We start from the raw sequence: 19,518 nt of genomic DNA, 5'->3' as shown, positions 1-19,518 counted from the left end.
GGAAGGAAGTGTAAGGACAGGTGTAGCTCTTGTTCTGCTTACCATTCAATGGTTGCTTCTTTTCAACTGGTATCAGAAATTTCTGTTTGAGCAATATAAGAAGGTTTCTTACCTGACTCTTTCCTGTAGATTAACTGGGCTTTGAATCAGTAAGGACCAAAAAAAAAGCCAAACAGGTGCAACCGTCGAGCCAATAGTATTTATTGACTTGGATTTTTTAAGATACAGTTTGTTGTTGTATTTAATTGCTTGAGGTCCAGAGGCTCAGCAATTTTCACTAATACTCAAGATGTTGAAAGATTATGTTAATTGATTTATTGAATAAATGGGTCCATCATTCAGCCCAGTTCCGGTGAAGTACAAACATCGGTGAAGCCTATTTATTAAACAACTGAAATGTGTAGAACATCAGTGTGGCATATCATACAAACTGCAACACTTCCTACAATACAGCATTCCCTCACTATTGTACTCTATTGCCAATTTTGATTATATGATTAAATTCTGAAACAGGCTCTACTTTCCTATCTTTAAATGTGTAAAAAAAAACCAGTGCACTGTCATTGTTTGACAAAATTATCCTCTATCTACTATCTTATATCAAGCAGAAGAATAGGCACTGCTTTAATTTGGTTCTGGGTAGATACCCTGTGCAAATCCCCTGATAGGTGTTAAGACCTAACCTATACTTAAATACCTGTATCATGCTCATCACAGAAGTGGTAACTTGGAAATGAGATGGTCAGTCCTGACAAATAATGCACTGGACCATATGGCGTTTTACAATGTGGAGCAAGTGAACCTCTTCTTGCCCTAGCCAACATGTGCATTTCAACCTCCATACATAGAAAAAACCATGGTTGGTTATCTTTTCAGATTTTCGGGGATTTTGCCATGCAAAAATATTACATTGTTTTTCCTGTCTGTACACCATTGGCTATAAAGTGGTACAACATGTCCCAAAAAAATTGCATATATATAGTAAATTCTCATAATTTCCACTAAAGTTGGTAAACAATTAAGAGCAATAGAAAATATGTTTCTTTGGAATATGTGGGATCATTATTCTGCATCTGACTGATCAGTGCCAGATGTAGAATGCTGAAAGGCTTCTACTTTCCAAAATCAGTAGTTTGGTTAATTTGTTGTTGTTAATACAATGAAATGCTTTTGTTTTATGTGCCATCCAAGCAGATCATGCCATATGTAATTAGACAGAGATGGTAAAAAGAAAAATCCAAGTGTTGCAGTAACAGAGAGAGTGTATTGTTAACTTAACGTGGATGAATGCAGCTTCTTGGTTTTCAACTCCTCGTTGTGTAATGCCTGAACTATATAAACATAGCTGAAGGGTTTTATGATTGACTGTTATTCCTGTGAATGTGGTTATCGCATATTACTGAGAAAAGCTGTATGAAAATAGGCTGTTTCTTTTACTCTGAAGTAGTACACATATTGTATGAATCAGGCACATGTATTGAACTTTTAATATGGTGACATTTAGAAAGTTGAATGTTAAATTTAATTTTTCCAGGAACTGTAATTTCAAGTTTGTCTTTTAAGCAGCCAGAAATCAGTTCAGAAGATACATAAACACTTTCAAGAATCAGTAGAGTTAACTTTGGCCTTCTTAATTTATCTCTTGAGATAAATGTAGGGATTCAGTGCAAGTTTAACCTTTTGCGTGATGACCATTGGACTAGATCCAGTAGTGGGACTAAGGACCGAGTTAAATTCAGGGAGTCAGTACAAGTTTAACCTTTAGCATGTTGACCATTGGACCAGATCCAAAAGTGGGACTAGAGACAGAGTTAGATTTGGAGATTCAGTACAAGTTTAACCTTTTGAATGGGGAATTCAACATGTAGGTACAGTAGATTGGGAAAAATTAGATTTGTGATAGAGACGGTAATCTTCAGAGAAGCTGGTGACTATAATCTTTTGCTTATTACAGTGGAGATATACCAAAGATTATAATCTTCCATCTTCCAAAGATAAGCCAGAAATTACTGTTGCCAAAGCCTTGTTTTAGTTAATAAATTTTAAGTAGTATTCCATGATAGATCTAAATCATATTGAGGATATGGACTTAGCTCTCATTCACTTTAACACTTCTATCTTTGGAGAGAGAGGAGATCAAGCAGCAGACTACAAATTTAATGTTGAGCTTAGAAACTTATGCAGTCGCAAAGCAAATGCTGGAAATCTGAAAATCTACCAGAAGATAATCTTTTATATGTGTGACCCTTCTCTCAAATTGACTTGTTCTTCAGTTCTGCAGAAGGATTATTGCTCTGAAAATTATCCTCCTGTTTATTTGGGCAAAACTTCTCAGTCATTTTCTTGGCAATTCCAACTTTACATTTCTATCGTTCATTTATATACCTAATATGAAGTTAACTATAAAATTATTGTCAGTTCTTTTCCTCACATGAATTATTCACTTTACATCATTTTCCAGGCTTCAGTTGAGCAGTAAAATTATACAGCACAGCAAGAGACACTTTGGCCCAAATTATCCATGCTAACCAATGTGGCTTCCTGAACTTTTTCCATTTGCATCTTTTCTGTGTTTGGAAATGAATTGACTTTGGAGGTATCCCTGATATATTATGAAAAATGTCTATCACTTTGGCCATGCATTACTACTGTCTTGGTGTGCAATATATAAACTCAGTTTCAGCATTGTACGTCCAGTTGTGTATTTGAAGCAATTGCGCTTGGAAGCAATTGGAAGAATCTTCACCTAATTACTAATGCCCCATGCCTTTCATTTTGACTTTGCACGAAAGGGTTTCTCTTTCTAAGAAAATATTATTCACATTTTATTCAGAAACTTAATATCATTGTTGCAAAAATGATGCACAGCATGTCAAAATAAAAGATTAGAATTGAAGGTGGTTCATTTTCTTAAAATTGTGAGTTGAAACTGCAGATCATAACTTCTATGCTTTAACCTTAATTACATTAGTTGGAATAGTGACCAGAATACTATGTTTGCCCTTAATAAACTTTGGTATGTAGGTGGATAAATTGACCAATTTTCCTGGTCACTAGATGACATAAACCTTAATTGAAATGTAAAGTCAGATCCTTACGTTTGCCTAAACTCATAAAATAAAGTTGCCACATCTGCATGACAGATGTTAGGTGCAGAATCCCAGCAGGACACAGCACAAAGACGTGATCTAGGCATACAGCACAGTAACAGGCCTTTCAGCCAGCACAACCAAACGGAGCACTATGCAATCATTTACACTCATACCGTTTTCCCCTCTTCCATCCCTGTGTACTTGCTCAACATAATTCACCTGCTACCTGCCTACACCAGGGGCATATTTTTCACTCTCAATAGTTTTTTTCTTTGACTCCTTCCACTTACTTCAAACAAAAGGTGTAGCCATGGGCACTCACATGGGTCCCAGCTATGCCTGTTGGAACAGTCTAGGTTCAAGCAGACACTAATATCACTCCCCAACTACATCGACGACTGCACTGGGGCTGCTTCCTACACCCATGCTGACCTCATTGACTTAATCAACTTTGTCTCCAACTTCAACACTGCCCTCAAATTTACCTAGTCCACTTACCCTTCCCCTTTCTCGATCTCTGTCTCTATCTCTGGAGACAGCTTATCTACTGATATCTTTTATAAACCCACTGATTCTCACAGCTATCTGGACTATACCTCTCCCTACCCTGTATCCTGTAAAAATGCCATCTCCTTCTCTCAATTCTTTTGTCTCTACCACATCTGCTCTCAGGATGAGGCTTTTCATTCCAGAACTAACGAGATGTCCTCATTCTTCAAAGAAAGGGACTTTCCTCCCTCTATCATCAGAGCTGCCCTCACCCTCATCTCTTCCATTTCACACACGTCTGCCCTCACCCCATCCTCCCTCCACCCTACCAGGAATAGGATTGCTCTTGTCCTCACCTACCACCCAACCAGCCTTCACATCCAGCACATAATTCTCTGTAACTTACTCCATCTCCAGCAGGATCCCACCACCAAGCACATCTATCCTTGAACCCCTCGCCCTCCACTTTCCGTTTTCCACAGGGATCGCTCCCACATGACTCCCCTGTCCATTCATCTCTCCACACCAATCTCCCTCCTGGCACTTCCCCTTGCAAGCATAACAAGTGCTACATCTGCCCCTACACCTCCTCCCTCACTACCACTCAGGGCCTCAAACAGTCTTTCCAGGTGAGGAGACACTTCACCTGCAAGCATGTTGGGGTTATCTACTGTATCCAGTGCTCTTGGTATGGTGTCCTGTATATTGGTAAGACCGGACACAAATTAGGAGATTGCTTCGCCGAACATCTACCAGAAAAAGTAGGATCTCCTGGAGGCCGCCCATTTTAATTCCACTTCCTTTTCCCATTCTGACATGTCAGTCCTTGCCCTCCTCTACTGCCATGATGAAGCCACATTCAGGTTGGAGGAACAACACATTATATTCTGTCAGGGTGGCCTCCAACCTGATGGCATGTACATCAATCTCTCAAACTTCCAGTAATTGCCCCCACCCCTTCTCTATTTTCTATTCCCATTCCACTCTCTCACTGTATCTCCTTACCTGCTCATCACCTCCCTCTGGTGCTCCTCCCCCTTCCCTTTCTTCCATGGCCTTCTGTCCTGTCCTATCAGATTACCCTTTATCGCTTTCACCAATCAACTTCTCAGCTCTTTCCTTCACTCCTCTGCCTCGCTCAGTTTCCCCTATCACCTACTGCCTTGTACGTCTTCCTCGCCTCCCCCTGTCTTCTTACTTAAACTTCTCATCTTTTATTCTGCAGTCCTGATGAGGGTTTCAGCCTGAAATGTTGACTGTTTACTCATTTCCATACTGGCCTACTGAGTTCCTCCAGCATTTTGTTTGTGTTGATTGAATTTCCAGCATCTGCAGATTTTCTCTTGTTAGCAATTTACAATATTTAAATAGCTTGTTACCCAGCAAATCTTTTCACATGTGGGAGGAAGCTAAAGCACACGGGAGAAACCAATGCTGTCACTAGTAGAATGTGCAAACAGTCTAGGATGACATCAACTGCAGATGTTTTTTATCATGTGAGGTCAGAAATGAAGGGAAATAGCCTAGGACGCTGATTGGAAAGCATCAATCTTGATGATACTGGACTTTTTCTCCTGCCGCTGAGCCTAGGTACAGTGCTCAAAGGTTGGAGAAATAAGGAGAGAACCTGCAGATCCTTGCATTCCTGGAATAGTAAGTAGTTTTGATTGTGGAGATTAAAGCGTGATGCCATAGGTACTTGCACTGTTAAGAAAACGTTTTGTAATTTTTCACTCTTCAGCAGTACAGAACATTGACTATAATTGACTTCGTGACCTGAGAGATTTTTGTTTTTGCCTGGAAACTCTGGGTTTCTCTGCATGCTGTGGTATTATAACTCCACAACCATGTGATTTTTTTTCCCCTTGGCAATCTTCCCTGGAAGTCTGTTTCATGAACTTTTCTTCAGAATAGTTTCTCAAAGAACTGGTGCAATCCATTTTGCACTACCAGTTTCATTTGCCATTGTGTTTCTACCCCATATCCTTTCTGAAACATATTTTGGGAACTTGAAATGAAGTTGCTTAAACAAAATGATAAAGGGTAAAATTTCAATTCAGCTGAGTCGAGATTGATCCAGTACTTGTATTCCGCTGTACACCAGTCAGGCACACTGCTGATTCTTGAACTAAGTACAGGAAAGCCCTATGTGGTCCAAACAGCTGCAAATTGTAACTGAAACTGGACTGGTGACGCCTTTTACAGAGACAGGGTCTTCCAATTATACCTTGGAATGATCATTTGGGAACAAAGGGAGAATGAGTTTCTCCATCCGGTGCTGTAATTGTGGGACTAGCTGTAGGATACATAAACCTATTCAAGGGAAATGGGTGCTGGCTTTGAGCATATCAGGAACTGAAATTTTAACTGCGCAAAAGAATACAATTCAATTGTGCTCCATCTACTTAATGCCAATCTGCTCTGTGCAGTTTGTCAACAACTAAAGTAAGATGAACAAATCCCAGCTTGGTCCAAACTTCCCCTCAACAGAGTTCAGGAGCATAATAGCTGAAACCTTCCCTGTTCAATTATTACTGTGAGCTTTCCTTGATGTGTATCTCCAGTTTCCTTTTCTAAACTCTCTTGACCGAAAGTAAATGAGGAAATGTGTTTTTCACCTGAATCGCAAACAGCATCATCTGCAATTTATGGCTCCTGTGATTTGGAGTTTCTTGACTGCTTCTGCAAGTATGTTCATTAGACAGGTCAGCAGTTCCTCAGGTTATGGGACTGCTTAATGGAAATTCGGTGGAATCCAAAGGCTGGACCAAGTTCAGAACGCCGTGGTGGAGTAGGATTTAAGGATGGGGGTTTGGCTATGTATCAGAAGGAATAAAGGGGTGAATGGTACAATCTGGTAACCATTCCCCTTGCGTAATAAACAATATAGTAACATTGGAAACAGTACAAAGGTGATTCACTACGCTGACACCTTGAATAAGAGATTTGTCCTAAAAAAGAGAGACTAAATTGTTGTGCCTGTATTCCAAAGAATTAAAAGAATAAGAAGTGGCATTGTTCAAACATGTAAGAATTTGAAGTGCCTTAGCACTTTTGCTCATGGGAGAGTGCTCAAGAGGACGGTAACCAAGACAAAGGGATAATAATTTAAAACTGGTATATAAAGGAATGTTTTTCTTGCAGAATGTGATGTATCTCTGGAACTCTCTGCTCCAGTGAGTGATGGAAGCTGGATTATTTGAAGTATTTAAAGTGGCAGTGGATAAATATTTGATGGTTTGAGAAATGGCACAGGAGCTGAGGATGACATAGATCAGCCATTATCATAATTAAAGAACATGGAGCATAGAACATTAGAGTACAGTAGAGGCCTCTCAACCTTTTAAATTTCTCTATGATCATTTTAACCCTTCTCTCCTCTGTAGCTGTGCATTTTTCTATTATCTATGTGTCCAACTAAGAGTTTTCTAAATACCCCTGATGTCTCTACCATCACCCGTGGCAAGGTATTCCAAGAACCCACCACTTTCTGTGTAAAGAATTTACCTCGGACAACCCACCACCTAATACAGAACTCCATCAACCTTCATATCATCTGCAAACATTCATAACCCGCCCCCCATTTCCTCATCAAAGTCATTTATAAAGATCAAAAAGGGCACTGTTTCCAGAAGATATCGCTATGGAATCTGGTCACTGACCTCAAGGCAGTGTCCATCTGTTATTACCCTCTGCCTTCTATGGGCTAGCCAGTTCTGTACTGACACAGCTAAGTTTCCCTGGATCCCATGTCTCCTGACTTTCTGAATGAGCCCTCCATGGGATTATATGGTGGGGCAGGCTTGAAGGACCTGATAAACTACTACTGCCCCTACATACTTGTGATAGTTTGAACACCAATAGGAAATGGCAGTGTGCATGGAAGGTTGATGCATCCTGTGAGCTGCTGGAGTTGAAGAGTGTCGGGTGTTCAGAGTATACAATCGTCATTGTAGGAAGGTGTCCATGAGTCAAGGGAGCTGTGAGGCTGGGACTTAGTCTGTGAGTCAATGTTTTTCAGTTGATTAGAGTCAGAATTTGAATTGGGGATCATGATGGTAAATGGGGGCAAAAAGGTCCTAGTAAAATGATTGGTTGTTATGAACCTGGTTGGTGGAAGGGATTTGGCAAAGGAAACATGTTGAGGGTCATGACCTAAGAAATGCTGGGAAAAGTAGTTGCTAAGTGGCCTGAGTATTCCAACGTACATGAATTGGGATCACAACACCAGACTGAAACCTGCTCACTGAAGTCTCCTTTAATTTGCTAGCCTCAGATGAAATGGTCCTTTGGAAAACAGATGAATGATAACTGCCCAACCACAATCATTTGCATGGGTAGCATTGAAATGAGAAAGATATCATTATTTTCTTATGTACCAAATAGCTGAATCACAATGAAGAGTGCCACTTTGAATTGTCCTTGAGGTGTATTGCAATGTAGAAAACATGCAATGGCTCTGTAATCTGAATATGTCATATCCACTGAGTGAATGTCTTAAGCTTTGGTGCTTATTTCCCTTTTTCACTAAATGTATATGCATATTAGTCTTGGTTTCAAGCAGAACAGAACTTAATTTCTTCCCTAGCCTCATTATTACAATGCTTCAGGAACTATCTAATGCTTAATGGATTTCATTTTATTTGTTTCCTTCACACATGTAATTCTTTCTGCATACTCATTACTTACAGCTTTTGTTCAAGTTTTCATTAACCGTCTTGGATTTTGTAAATTCTCTCTCCAGTATATTGTTCTGCATCCTAATAAGTTAAAAAGCGAATTTGGTGTTTTATTTACTTTTACACATCAATTCCATGAGAGGAATCTTATTTCATATTTCTGAATTTTGGGTCTTAATTATTGAATTCTTTAAGGGCTAATTTCTGGAACCCAGGCTGGCATAATGCAAGGATCACCTATCTTAGAAACAAAACTAGAAAAGGGAGCTGTTGCTTGGTCAATCTCATTCACTTATCTGGTGTCATGCTTAGAATCAGGCAGTTTACCAAGCTGTTAAGTGAGCTTTGTTCCAGCAAAATAAAAGAAATTTGAGCATTGTAATATGATAGATAATTTTAAAGACTGTTATAAATAAACATGTGCCAATGAAGCATTTTTGTGTATGTATTTTCTAATAGCTTTGATGTGGAGAATGGCCCCTCTCCAGGCCGGAGTCCATTGGATCCTCAAGCCAGTCCTGGATCAGGGCTTGTCTTGCACACTAATTTTCCAAGCCATAGTCAGCGCCGGGAATCCTTTCTGTATCGCTCAGACAGTGACTATGAATTGTCACCAAAGTCTATGTCCAGGAATTCATCAATTGCAAGTGAAATGTAAGTAAATTGTAAAATCTTAGGATGTTAACACTGAACAAATTTAAACATATTTGCAGGTCAACCGTGGAAACAATATTTAAGCATTATCTAAAGCAGTAATTTTATGTCATCTGCTTTAATCAAAACTTTCCAATGAGTTATCTAATTGCTTTGTTCTCTTTGACTGTGTAACATAACCTGATTATGGCAAGATTGCTCATATACATTAGGAATCATCTTGTCTCACAACAGCAACCACTGATATGAAATCTTCCCTGAATAATAATCTTTCAAAGTGAAAAGATATTTGTGTTCTAATGACAATAAGGAGCAATCTTCTCACCAAAGTTCAAAATTCAAATGTATTATCAAAATATGTATATGTCACCTGAGGGTTATTTTCTTGCAGGCATTTGCAGTAGTTAGAAAGCAATACAAGGGAATCAATAAAAAGACACACACACACACACACACACACACACACACACACACACACACACACACACACACACACACACACACACACACACACACACACACACACACACACACACACCACCCCACCACCCCCCTCCCCCATGTGAAAAAGAAGACACACTGCACAACTATCCACACAACTACTTTTTGAAAATCACGTTGTTGAGATTTACTTAATACTGGCAATATTGCCCAACTAACAGCATGGCCCACAAATCCATCATCACCACCTGCTGCACCAGGCACGTAGACAAACACATTGATTTATTGATTACTTCTGGAGCAAATGGTGCTTACAAACTTACAGTAAGAGCATTTTGAAGGGCATAGTCCATGGAATTACAATTCAATTCTCAAACAAATTGTGAAAATGTTTGAACAAATGTAATGTATGAAAGTGCACAGTGATTTTAAACAGAACGAGCTTCACCCATCTATTACAGAGATGTGAAGTCTCACTTGAGAAGATCTTATTGTGCAGCTGGAATTTTTAACTTCCTGAACAGGAATCTTAAAATATTTAACCTATCTATTCTTCTAAGTTCCTCTCTGTGTTTGAATTGCTGCATTCAAATTCAGAACACTTTGATTTCCCCACCATCGCCCTATCAGACTGCAGTTATTTTAATTTTGGTTCCTGGTTTTATAAATCTTTAATCAGAAGGGTGTTTAAGAAAGCTCATTGAGCTAAAAAAAAACCTCTACTCAATGATTCTTTTTATATTCATACATTGTTCTGAAACTACCAACTCAGACTGAAGTACCCTTTCAAAGACTTAAGTATTTTGCCTGAATATTCATTTTTATGTGAAGCTAAAGAATTAATATCAAACAATATTCATTCACTTATCATGCCTAATCACAGAACTGTTACCATTACATTTATTCCAGTTTGACCAATACCCAAAGAAAATATATAATGGATATGGAATTCTAGCTAATTGATTTATCTTTTCCTTTGTCATCTGGCTTTATGATCAGATTTTTAATGGTACTATAAGCAAAACAATACATTCAAAAGTCAAACCTGGGGCTATTTTATTCTGATGAAACTATTACACAAAGAAAGTGATGACTCCAAGAGGAAACTTTGAGAGTAGTTTATCAATACATAAGTCAAAATAAAATTAATGTTTCACTTATATTTCATTAATACTGACGAGACCACATGAGGAACTGGTAAATGATTTGAGAATGCTGGCAAACAGACTGCTACTTTTCTATCTGCTGGCATTTGCAAATCTCTGCCTAGCAGTTAGCAGTAATACAAGTGGAAACATTTTAATATGGTGAACTGGAATGATATCAGTGCAAGATGCACACAAATTAATTGTTTGATATTTGGACTACAAGTTTTTGCTAGTAAAGAATCATATTCAATGCTGGATTAAGAATAAATTTACACAAGCTGTTGCTCATGAACACTTCCCCAGAAACTATTATGTAAAAGTGCACCTGTTGATTACCAAGTAAAGAACTGGGCTAGAATGTGGAAGTCCCACAGCCTATCATTTTCTGCATATGCAGTCGTACCTCTGATTCTCGTCTTCCAGTAATGAATGAAAGAGACTGTGAATATCCTGTACCACAAGAGCATTTCAACATATTATTTACGAGCAGCATGAACTCAAAATCCCAACTGGTTACTATGACAAACAACTGTCTGGACAATTTAGCAGCTGCTAATATCCATGAAACCTGACCCAGGGTGGGATTGTCCTTTCAGAATCAGAATAAGGTTTATTATCACTGATGTATGTCGGGAAATTTGCTGTTTCTGAGGCAGAAGTACAGTGGAAAATGGGGAAAATTATGATAAAATGCTAAATTGTTTGTTATCTATATCAATGATCAGGATGATAATGTAGTAAACTGGATCAATAAATTTGCTGATGACACCAAGATTGAGAATGAAGTGGAAAGAGAGGAAGACTATCAAAACCTGCAGGATCTGTACCAGCTGGAAAAAAAATGAACTAAAAACATGGCAGATAGAATTTAATGCAGAGAAATGCAGGTGTGGCACTTTGGGCAGACCAAACAGGGTAGGACTTACATAGTGTGCGGTCAGGAATGGAGGAGTGCAGGAGAACAGAGAGATCTGGAAATACAGATCCGTAATCCCTTGAAAGTGCATCACAGGTTTATATGGTCATAAAGAGCACTTTTGGCACATTGGCCTTAATAAATCAAGGAGATGGGATGTTATGTGGAAATTGTATACAACATTGGTGAGGCCTGACTTGGAGTATTGTGTATAGTTTCAGTCTCCAACCTAAAGGAAAGGTGTAAATAAGATTGAAAGAGTGCAGAGAAAATTTACAAGGATGTTGCCAGGACTCCTCCAAGAGGACCACAAACTTGTAGGGTTTGGAGGCTTGCGTGCCTCAATGACCCAGAGAGCCATGTTGGCTGGAGTCAGGGTCTTGTGCTTTGCCTCTTGGTAGGGTCAACCATGCCAAATGGATCAAAGGATAGAGGCCAGATTAAAGCTTGAGGGTCCAGACCAAGATTAACAAGCCTGACCGGTAAAAAAAAATGATCATGGAAGCAGCAATGAAGAATCCTTCTATAGCTGTATGTGACTGTATGGACAGACAGAGGTGGAGGACTTTCATTGCTGCCCTAAACACCAGCAGCTTAAAGGACAGTAATTAAATAAGTTGTCAGTACGTGAGGACCCGAAATATAGCAAAAGGTTGAATAGGTTAGGACTTTATTCACTAGAGCATAAAAGAATAAGGGGAGATTTGATAGAGGTATACGAAATTATGAGGGCTATAGATGGGATAAATGTAAGCAGGCTTTTTCCACTGAGGCTGGATGAAATAAGAACTAGAGGTTGTGGGTTAAGGGTAAAAGATGAACTGTTTAAGAGGAACATGCGGGGAAATTTCACTCAGAGGGTGGTGTAAATATAAAATGAGCTGCCAATGGAAGTTGTGGAGGTGGGTTTAATTTCAAAATTTACGAGAAATTTGGATGGGAGGGATATGGAAGGGTATGTCCTGGAATCAAGTTGTTGAGACTAGGCAGAGTGATAGCATGGCACAGACTAGAGAGGCCAATGCACCTGTTTCTGTGCTGTACTGTACTATGGATCTGTTATTCTATGACTCTAAATAAAAAGTGCAGAAGAGGAATAGTGAGTTTGTATTCATTGGTTCATGAATTATTCAGGAATCAGATGGCTGAGGGGAAGAAGCTGTTCATAAAATCTTGAGTGTGTATCTTCAGGCACCTGTACCTCCTCCCTGATGATAGTAATGAGAAGAGGGCATGTCCCAGATCGTGAGGGTCCTTAATAATGGATGCTGCTGACCTGAGATGATGCCTTGTGAAGGTAACTTTGAAGGTGGGAGGCTTGTGCCCATGATGGAGATGACTGAGTCCAAAACCCTCTGTAGTCTTTTTTAATCTTGTATATTGGAGGTGGTGATGCAATCAGTCAGAATTCTGTCCGCAGTACATCTGTAGAAATCTGAGATTGTCTTTACTGACATATCACATTTCCTCAGACTCATAATGAAATATAGTTGTTGATGTGCCTTCTTTGTAATTGCATCAAAGTGTTGGGCCCCGGATAGATCCTCTGATTTGTTGACACCCAGGAACTTGAAGCTGCTCACCCTTTCCTCTTCTGACCCCTCAATGAGAACTGGTGTATGTTATTCTGGCTTTGCCTTTCTAATCAGTTCCTTGGTCTTTCTGACAATGAGTTCAAGGTTGTTGCTGCAATACCACTCAACCAGCCTATCTGTCTCACTCCAGTATGCCTCCTCATTGCATTCATACCCTTAAGGCAACTGAAGGAATTGAGGCTAATAGTGATTTTGCTGTCTAACTTCATCGTAAATTGATCGCTGAACTCAGGTATCTGTGCTTCACACTGATGCACCATCAATAACTCTCGGAGACGTGAGTTAAGGTAGAATTTTATTGGCTGGAAGAAAGCACCATCAGCAGCAAGCGACCACCACACAACATCCTGGAGACTGAGGGCAAGGCTCAGGCCTCAATCGCCTTTATACCGGGGTCTGTGGGAGGAGCCACAGAAGCAGTCAGCAGGGGGCGTGTCCAGACAGGTATACATGTAGTTCACCACACACACACCATATTGCACTGATCAATCAAGTTATCTGGAAAGCAGTAGTGCAAGTCAGTTGTACAACCTTTAAGCTTGATTTTCAAGTAAACCGGTATTCGTCACCAATGCCCAGTAATAAATCTGTTCTGATTTTATTTGCTGCCATGGTTATTTCCACTGCTTCCAGTAAGTTCCACATGATGAAATTTGAATGTCTCCTTAGACCTACTTTGTGCCTGAAATGTGCATAATGTCAGAATTGAAGAAGAACTGAAAGCAGTATCCAGCTGGATCAACAAAGAATTCTAGTTTTCTTTCATGAATGCCCAGTACCAGTTAACAAACTCCAAGCTGGACCTCCAGTTACTGCAATTTAATCCAAAACATACGAAACGAATTTCCAGAAATGACATTCAGGCACAACATAGCAAAACATAATTATGATACAGTATGAGAAACTAGTGCAAAAACCCATGGTCGTGCTGTATAACATTTGTCAGTATTCCATCTTTAGTCAAATTGAGGTAGCTTTAAAATGATATAAGCATTAATCATACAGTAATGATTTTAATGAGAATAAAATCTCCAAGGCATATTATACAATCACCATTATGCGAAGGAAGGATGTAGAAAGAAGGGAATTTGTTTACAAATTTGGATTTTAAAGAGGGATCAAAAGAGACGAGAAAGTTGAGGGAATGGAAGAATGTCATAAAGTCTTGCAGCTTAAGCTCTAACCCATATTTAAGAGAAAGAGGATATCAAAGGAGTCCATGGCAAGGGAAATTGTGGGGATGCCTTACGATCACATCAGTTTCGGCCAACAACAGGCCAAAAGATAGTTTGTCAAGGAATGGGTGAATGGGCAGGGTAATTAACACAGCAGAAAGCCCATCATTTTCACCTTCCCATTCACCTTAGTGATTTGTTCCAGAGTTTGAAAGTAACTTACAATATTCAGCAATACTAAAAGAATAGAACATATGGAGATTTATTGCTCAAACATGGAGGAATACAGCACAGTACAGGCCCTTCACCCATGGTGTTGTCCTGACCTTTTAACCTATTCTATGACCAATCTAACCCTTCCCTGACACATAGCTCACCATTTTTCTTTCATCCATGTGCCTATATAGGTGTCTTTTAAATGCCCCTAATGTACCTGCTTCTGCCACCACCCCGGCAGCATGTTACATGTACCCACTATTATCTGGGTAAAAACCTATCCCCTATACTTCTCCTCCAGTAACCTTAAAATTACGCCTGCTCATATTTGCCATTTCCACTCCAGGAAAACATCTCTAGCTGTCTACTTCATCTATGCCTCTTATCATCTTGTGTACCTCTCATCCTCCTTTGCTCCAAAAAGTGTAAACCTAGCTCTATCTTTATAAAACATGATCTCTAATCCAGACAATGTCCTGGTAAATCTCCTCAGTACCTTCTCTTAAGCTTCCACATTTTTCCTATAATGAGGCAACTAGAAACGAAAACAATGCTCCCAAGTGCGGTCTTACCAAGTTTAATGAAGCTACAACATTACCTCAATCCCCAACTAATGAAGTACAGCTCTCCATCCTATCAACTTATGTGGCAACTTTAAGGGATCTATGGACGTGGATGCTAAAATGCTTTTACTCCTCCATGCTACTAAGAATCCTATCATTAATTTTCAGGTATTCTGTATTCTGCCTTCAGTTTTGAAATTCCAAAGTCTATCCCATCACACTTTTTAGATCCTCATTTGCCAAATCCAATTCCCGAAAGCCATTGCGATATTTGCACACAATAAAACTCTTGGTAATCTGGTACCTGCAGAGCTTAGGTTAATCAATTTTATTTTAGACATTTTGCAGTGCTATAGTACATTTTTCAGTGAACCAAGTGAGTTTAAAGGAGCACAGGAAGCAAAGCCCAGTGAGTTTTAACGGATCGCAGGACAGGAGTTTAAAGGTTGTGTAGAAAATGGGGCACTGGTTGCTTCAGAGGAAGTATGGGAAATGGGCACTAGTGTGTTCATAAAGTACAGGAATGTAGATAGTTGTTTATAAGGAATGCTGGAAACAGAGCCCTTGTGAGTCTTCAAGGAGCATGAGAACTGGGACCATAAAATTCTAGGATTCACACAGAAATGGAACCTGGGAATATAGCTCCATGAATGTGATATTAGGGCTGGGTGAGTTTATCGGGAGCTTGGGAAAGAGGTTCAGGTGAGTTTATAAGGAATGTTTGAAATGGAGTCAAGGTTAAGTTTATAAGCATCACAGGAAACTGGACTCCAGTGAGTTTATAAGGACCATGGGAACAGGGCCATGGTGAGTTTAAAGGGAGCGTAGGAAACAAAACCAGATGAGCTAATGACAAAGCATTGTGATTTGTGACCAATGAGATAAAGACTTATCAGAATTTCAAATCATCTTGAAGATGTATTGCACTCCATGCAGAGACCTTAAGAAATATAAACAACAGATCTTCAGTATATTTTTGTAAATGTATTCTTAAACAAGAGAGCTCCCCACACTCTACTATTGAGATATATATTTGGCTCTGAATGAATCTTACAGGTTTTACCTCATTTATTCTAGTAGTAAATATTATTGGCTGTTTATATTTTTTCTCATAACATAGTAATCAGTTGACCCATTTGAATCTATTCTTGCTCTTTCTATCTGTGACAATCTTTTGTTCTTACACCTTTTCCTTTTCCCAGCTTGTAGTTTTCTTCTACTAAAAACAAAGTTCTAAGTTTAATGGTTCAATAGCTCACGCCTCTGTTGGTTCCATTTTTCAGATCAGATATCTTTGTGTCCAAATTTCAAAGCAGCCATACTGAAACCTATGATAAAAGTTTACACAGCAAGAAGTGGTGGTGTCATTCCCATTGTGAAGCACAGTGATTTGTACTTTGTATGCTAATTTATTAAAATTCATTTTTAGTATTCTAATCAATGTGAAAAATCATGTCAATTGACTGGACTGATTTGTTTTGTTCTGTCTTTTCAGACATGGAGATGACTTGATAGTTACACCGTTTGCACAGGTATATTAATTACATTTTCTTTTCGTTGTGAGTTTTCCTCCTCTTCCCCTTTTGTCTCTTATGTTCTTCCCTTCGTATTTTCCCTGATTCCTTGGTGTGCTTGTTTTGTCCAGAAATGCATGAAAGCTAACAGCCTGTTCTCAGAACTATGAGAGTCACTCTGAAAATTGGCATCAAATGTTTATGAGAATGGTCCACTGGGACAGCTGTTCTTGGATATTTTCCTTTGCTTTCAGCATGAAGAAACCCCATTAATCCAGCTGTACTTAAAATGTTGCAAAAGATTGTCTTACGTTTCACTCTTTGAAAAAAATATGTAGTCCCATTCTTGTACAAGTCTCATGATGCCTGTTACCTCTACTAAACAGTGTTTAGGCTTTTCTGCTAAAGTTAATGTCAGTTGTACAGGCAAACCTAAATGGAATTTTCTGGGACATCCTGTAACAGTTACTCTACTATCTCCCTCATTATCCTCTATTTACAGTATATTTTTGTGGAATTGCTTTCAAAGAGTACCATGTCTGTTCAATAAATAGGCATATCAATTATTTTATTTATTTTTATTTAGAGATTTAGCGTGGAGCAGGGCTCCCTGCCCCCCCCCCCCCCCCCCCAGCCCAATAAGCCGCATGGCCCAATAACCTACCTATTTAACACTAGCTTAATCACAGGACAATTTACAATGACCAATTAACTTTCTAACCGGTACGTCTTTGGACTGTGGGAGGAAACCCATGTGGTTAGTCAGGAGAATGTGCAAACTCCTTACGGGCAGTGCTGGATTGAACTCCAAACTCCAGAATGCCCTGAATTGCAATACCATCCTGCTGACAGCTATGCCACTGTGGCACCCATTACAATTATATATATTCTGCCACAAATGTATTAACAAGTGTGAAATCCCACCATGTAAATCAATGGGTATCTGACATCATAACTAATCTCAATCTCAACTCACTGTGTCCTTGACAACTTTCTGGCAAGAATCACACAATACACAGAACACTTGAGGAACTCATCAGGTCAGGCAACATCTGTGGAGGGGAATACACAGTGAACATTTTGTGCTGAGACCCTTCATGAGGACTGGAAGGAATGGGAAGAGGGCAGGAGCCAGGGTTAGAAGGTGGTTTTCCACCCAAGATCCACAAACCTAACTGTCCCGTTAGGCCCATTGTTGTCTGCATGCTTTGACTCCATTTTGTCCCCCTTGCTCCAGTGCTTCTTCCTACACCTACGCAGAGCTCGTCAATTTTATCAACTTTGCCTCCACTTCTACATTACCCTGAACTTTTTCTTGATTCATCTCTGACACCCCTCTGTCCTTTCTCGATCCCTCTGTCTCTGGAGACCAACTGTCTACTGACATCCTTTACAAACCCAATGACTCTCACAGTTATCCTGACCACACCTCTTCCCACTACTTCTCTTGTAAAAATGCCATTCCCTTTCCTTCATTCCTCTGACTCCACTGCAACTGATGGTTTCCATTCCAAAACATCGAAGATGTTTTTTTAAACAAATGAGGTTTCCCTTCTGCCACCATCTTTGCTGCTGCCCTCACCAGCATCTCCTCCATTGCTGACGCGTCTGCCCTGACACTATCCTCCTGCTATTGTATCAGGGATAGGGTTCCCCTTACCTTTACCTACCACCCACAAGCCTCTGTATCCAGCACATAATTCTCCTCAACTTCCACCTATATCCAATAGGATCCTACCACTGGTACATTTTTTCCTCCACCCCCCCCCCCCCCAATCGCTTTCCATAGGAATCACTCACAAGGGAGTGTGACTCACTTATTCACTTGTCCCTTCCCACTGAGCTCCCTCCTGGCACTTACCCTTGTGACCATGCCCCTACACCTCCTTTCTCACCACCATTGAGGGCCTCAAACAGTCCTTCCAGGTGAGGCAACATTTCACCTGCAAGTCTGTCAGTCACCTATTGTATCCGAAGGTCCTGGTGCAGCCTCCTCCGCTGCAGTGGGATCTGACACAGATAGGGGGACCACTTTGTTGAACATCTTTGCTCTGTCTGCTTCAACAGCCAGGATCTCCCAGTGGCCACCCAGTCCAATTCAACTTCCCATGCTCAAACTGACATGTCTGTCCAAGGCCTCCACTCATGCCATGATGAGGCAAAACTCAGGTGGAAGAACCAGTACTTCATATTCTATCCGGGTAACTTCCAACCTGTTGGCACGAACATTGATTTGTCTAACCTCTGCTAATCACTCTCCCCTGTTCACCCCACCTCCACCTTCTTACCCTTTTCCCCTTCCCCATTCTGACTACTCTCTCACCCTCCCTTTCTCCACCGTTATGACTGGTCTCCTTCCTTGCCTTTATTCTACAGTCCACTGTCTTCTCCTATCAGATTCCTTCTTCTTCAGCCCTTTACCTCTTCCACCTATCACCTCCCAGCTTCTTATATCATCACTCTCTATCCACCCACCTTCCCCCTCACCTGTCATCTACCAGCTTGTACTTTTCAGTCTGCCCCATCTTTTTGTTCTGGCTTCTGTCTCCTTTCATTCAAGTCCTGATTTAATATTTTGGCTTGAAACATTGACTGTTCATCTCCTCTATAGATGCTGCCTCTCCTTCTGAGTTCCTCCAGCACTTTTGAGTGTTGTGCAAGATTTCCAATATCTGCGGAATCTCTGGTGTCTAGGAATCACTCACAGGAAGGTTTCAGCAAGGATTGCTGGAAGACAACTTGTTAACAACAAAACATTTTCCATTAAAGAGAGGCTGGAAAGCAATTCCCTCTTCTGATGTTTTATTTCTTCCCACAGCCTTAGAAACAATGGAATGAAATTAGTGGACTCTGGTAACACAAACATTCCAGCTCAAATTTATCTTAGTGTGCTTGATTGCATCATTTTGCCCAAAGCCTTGCTGGAATCAACTATTTCATAAATGAATGGAAATTGAATCTAGCACTTACTTCACCTTTTAGCTAAGTTTCAAATTAGGCAATTCTTTATAAGCAGATTATCTGAAGACCATTAAA

At 39.9% G+C, this 19,518-nt stretch overlaps 1 protein-coding gene across 4 annotated transcripts in view; it reads left to right on the top strand.

The window, feature by feature from the left end:
* pde4ba (phosphodiesterase 4B, cAMP-specific a) overlaps positions 1 to 19,518 on the top strand; it is a 579,805-nt gene that overhangs the window by 405,530 nt on the left and 154,757 nt on the right. For all 4 annotated transcript variants that reach the window (XM_073063172.1, XM_073063171.1, XM_073063170.1 and 1 more), the window contains 2 exons: positions 8,720 to 8,914; positions 16,464 to 16,500. In XM_073063172.1, coding sequence (XP_072919273.1) covers positions 8,720 to 8,914; positions 16,464 to 16,500 — 232 coding nt within the window. The remainder of the gene's footprint in view (positions 1 to 8,719; positions 8,915 to 16,463; positions 16,501 to 19,518) is intronic.

Source organism: Hemitrygon akajei, chromosome 12, assembly GCF_048418815.1.
Source record: "Hemitrygon akajei chromosome 12, sHemAka1.3, whole genome shotgun sequence".
NCBI classification, from domain to species: domain Eukaryota; kingdom Metazoa; phylum Chordata; class Chondrichthyes; order Myliobatiformes; family Dasyatidae; genus Hemitrygon; species Hemitrygon akajei.
Note: the sequence above shows the minus strand (reverse complement) of the source record. Positions and strands in the feature narration are given on the sequence as shown.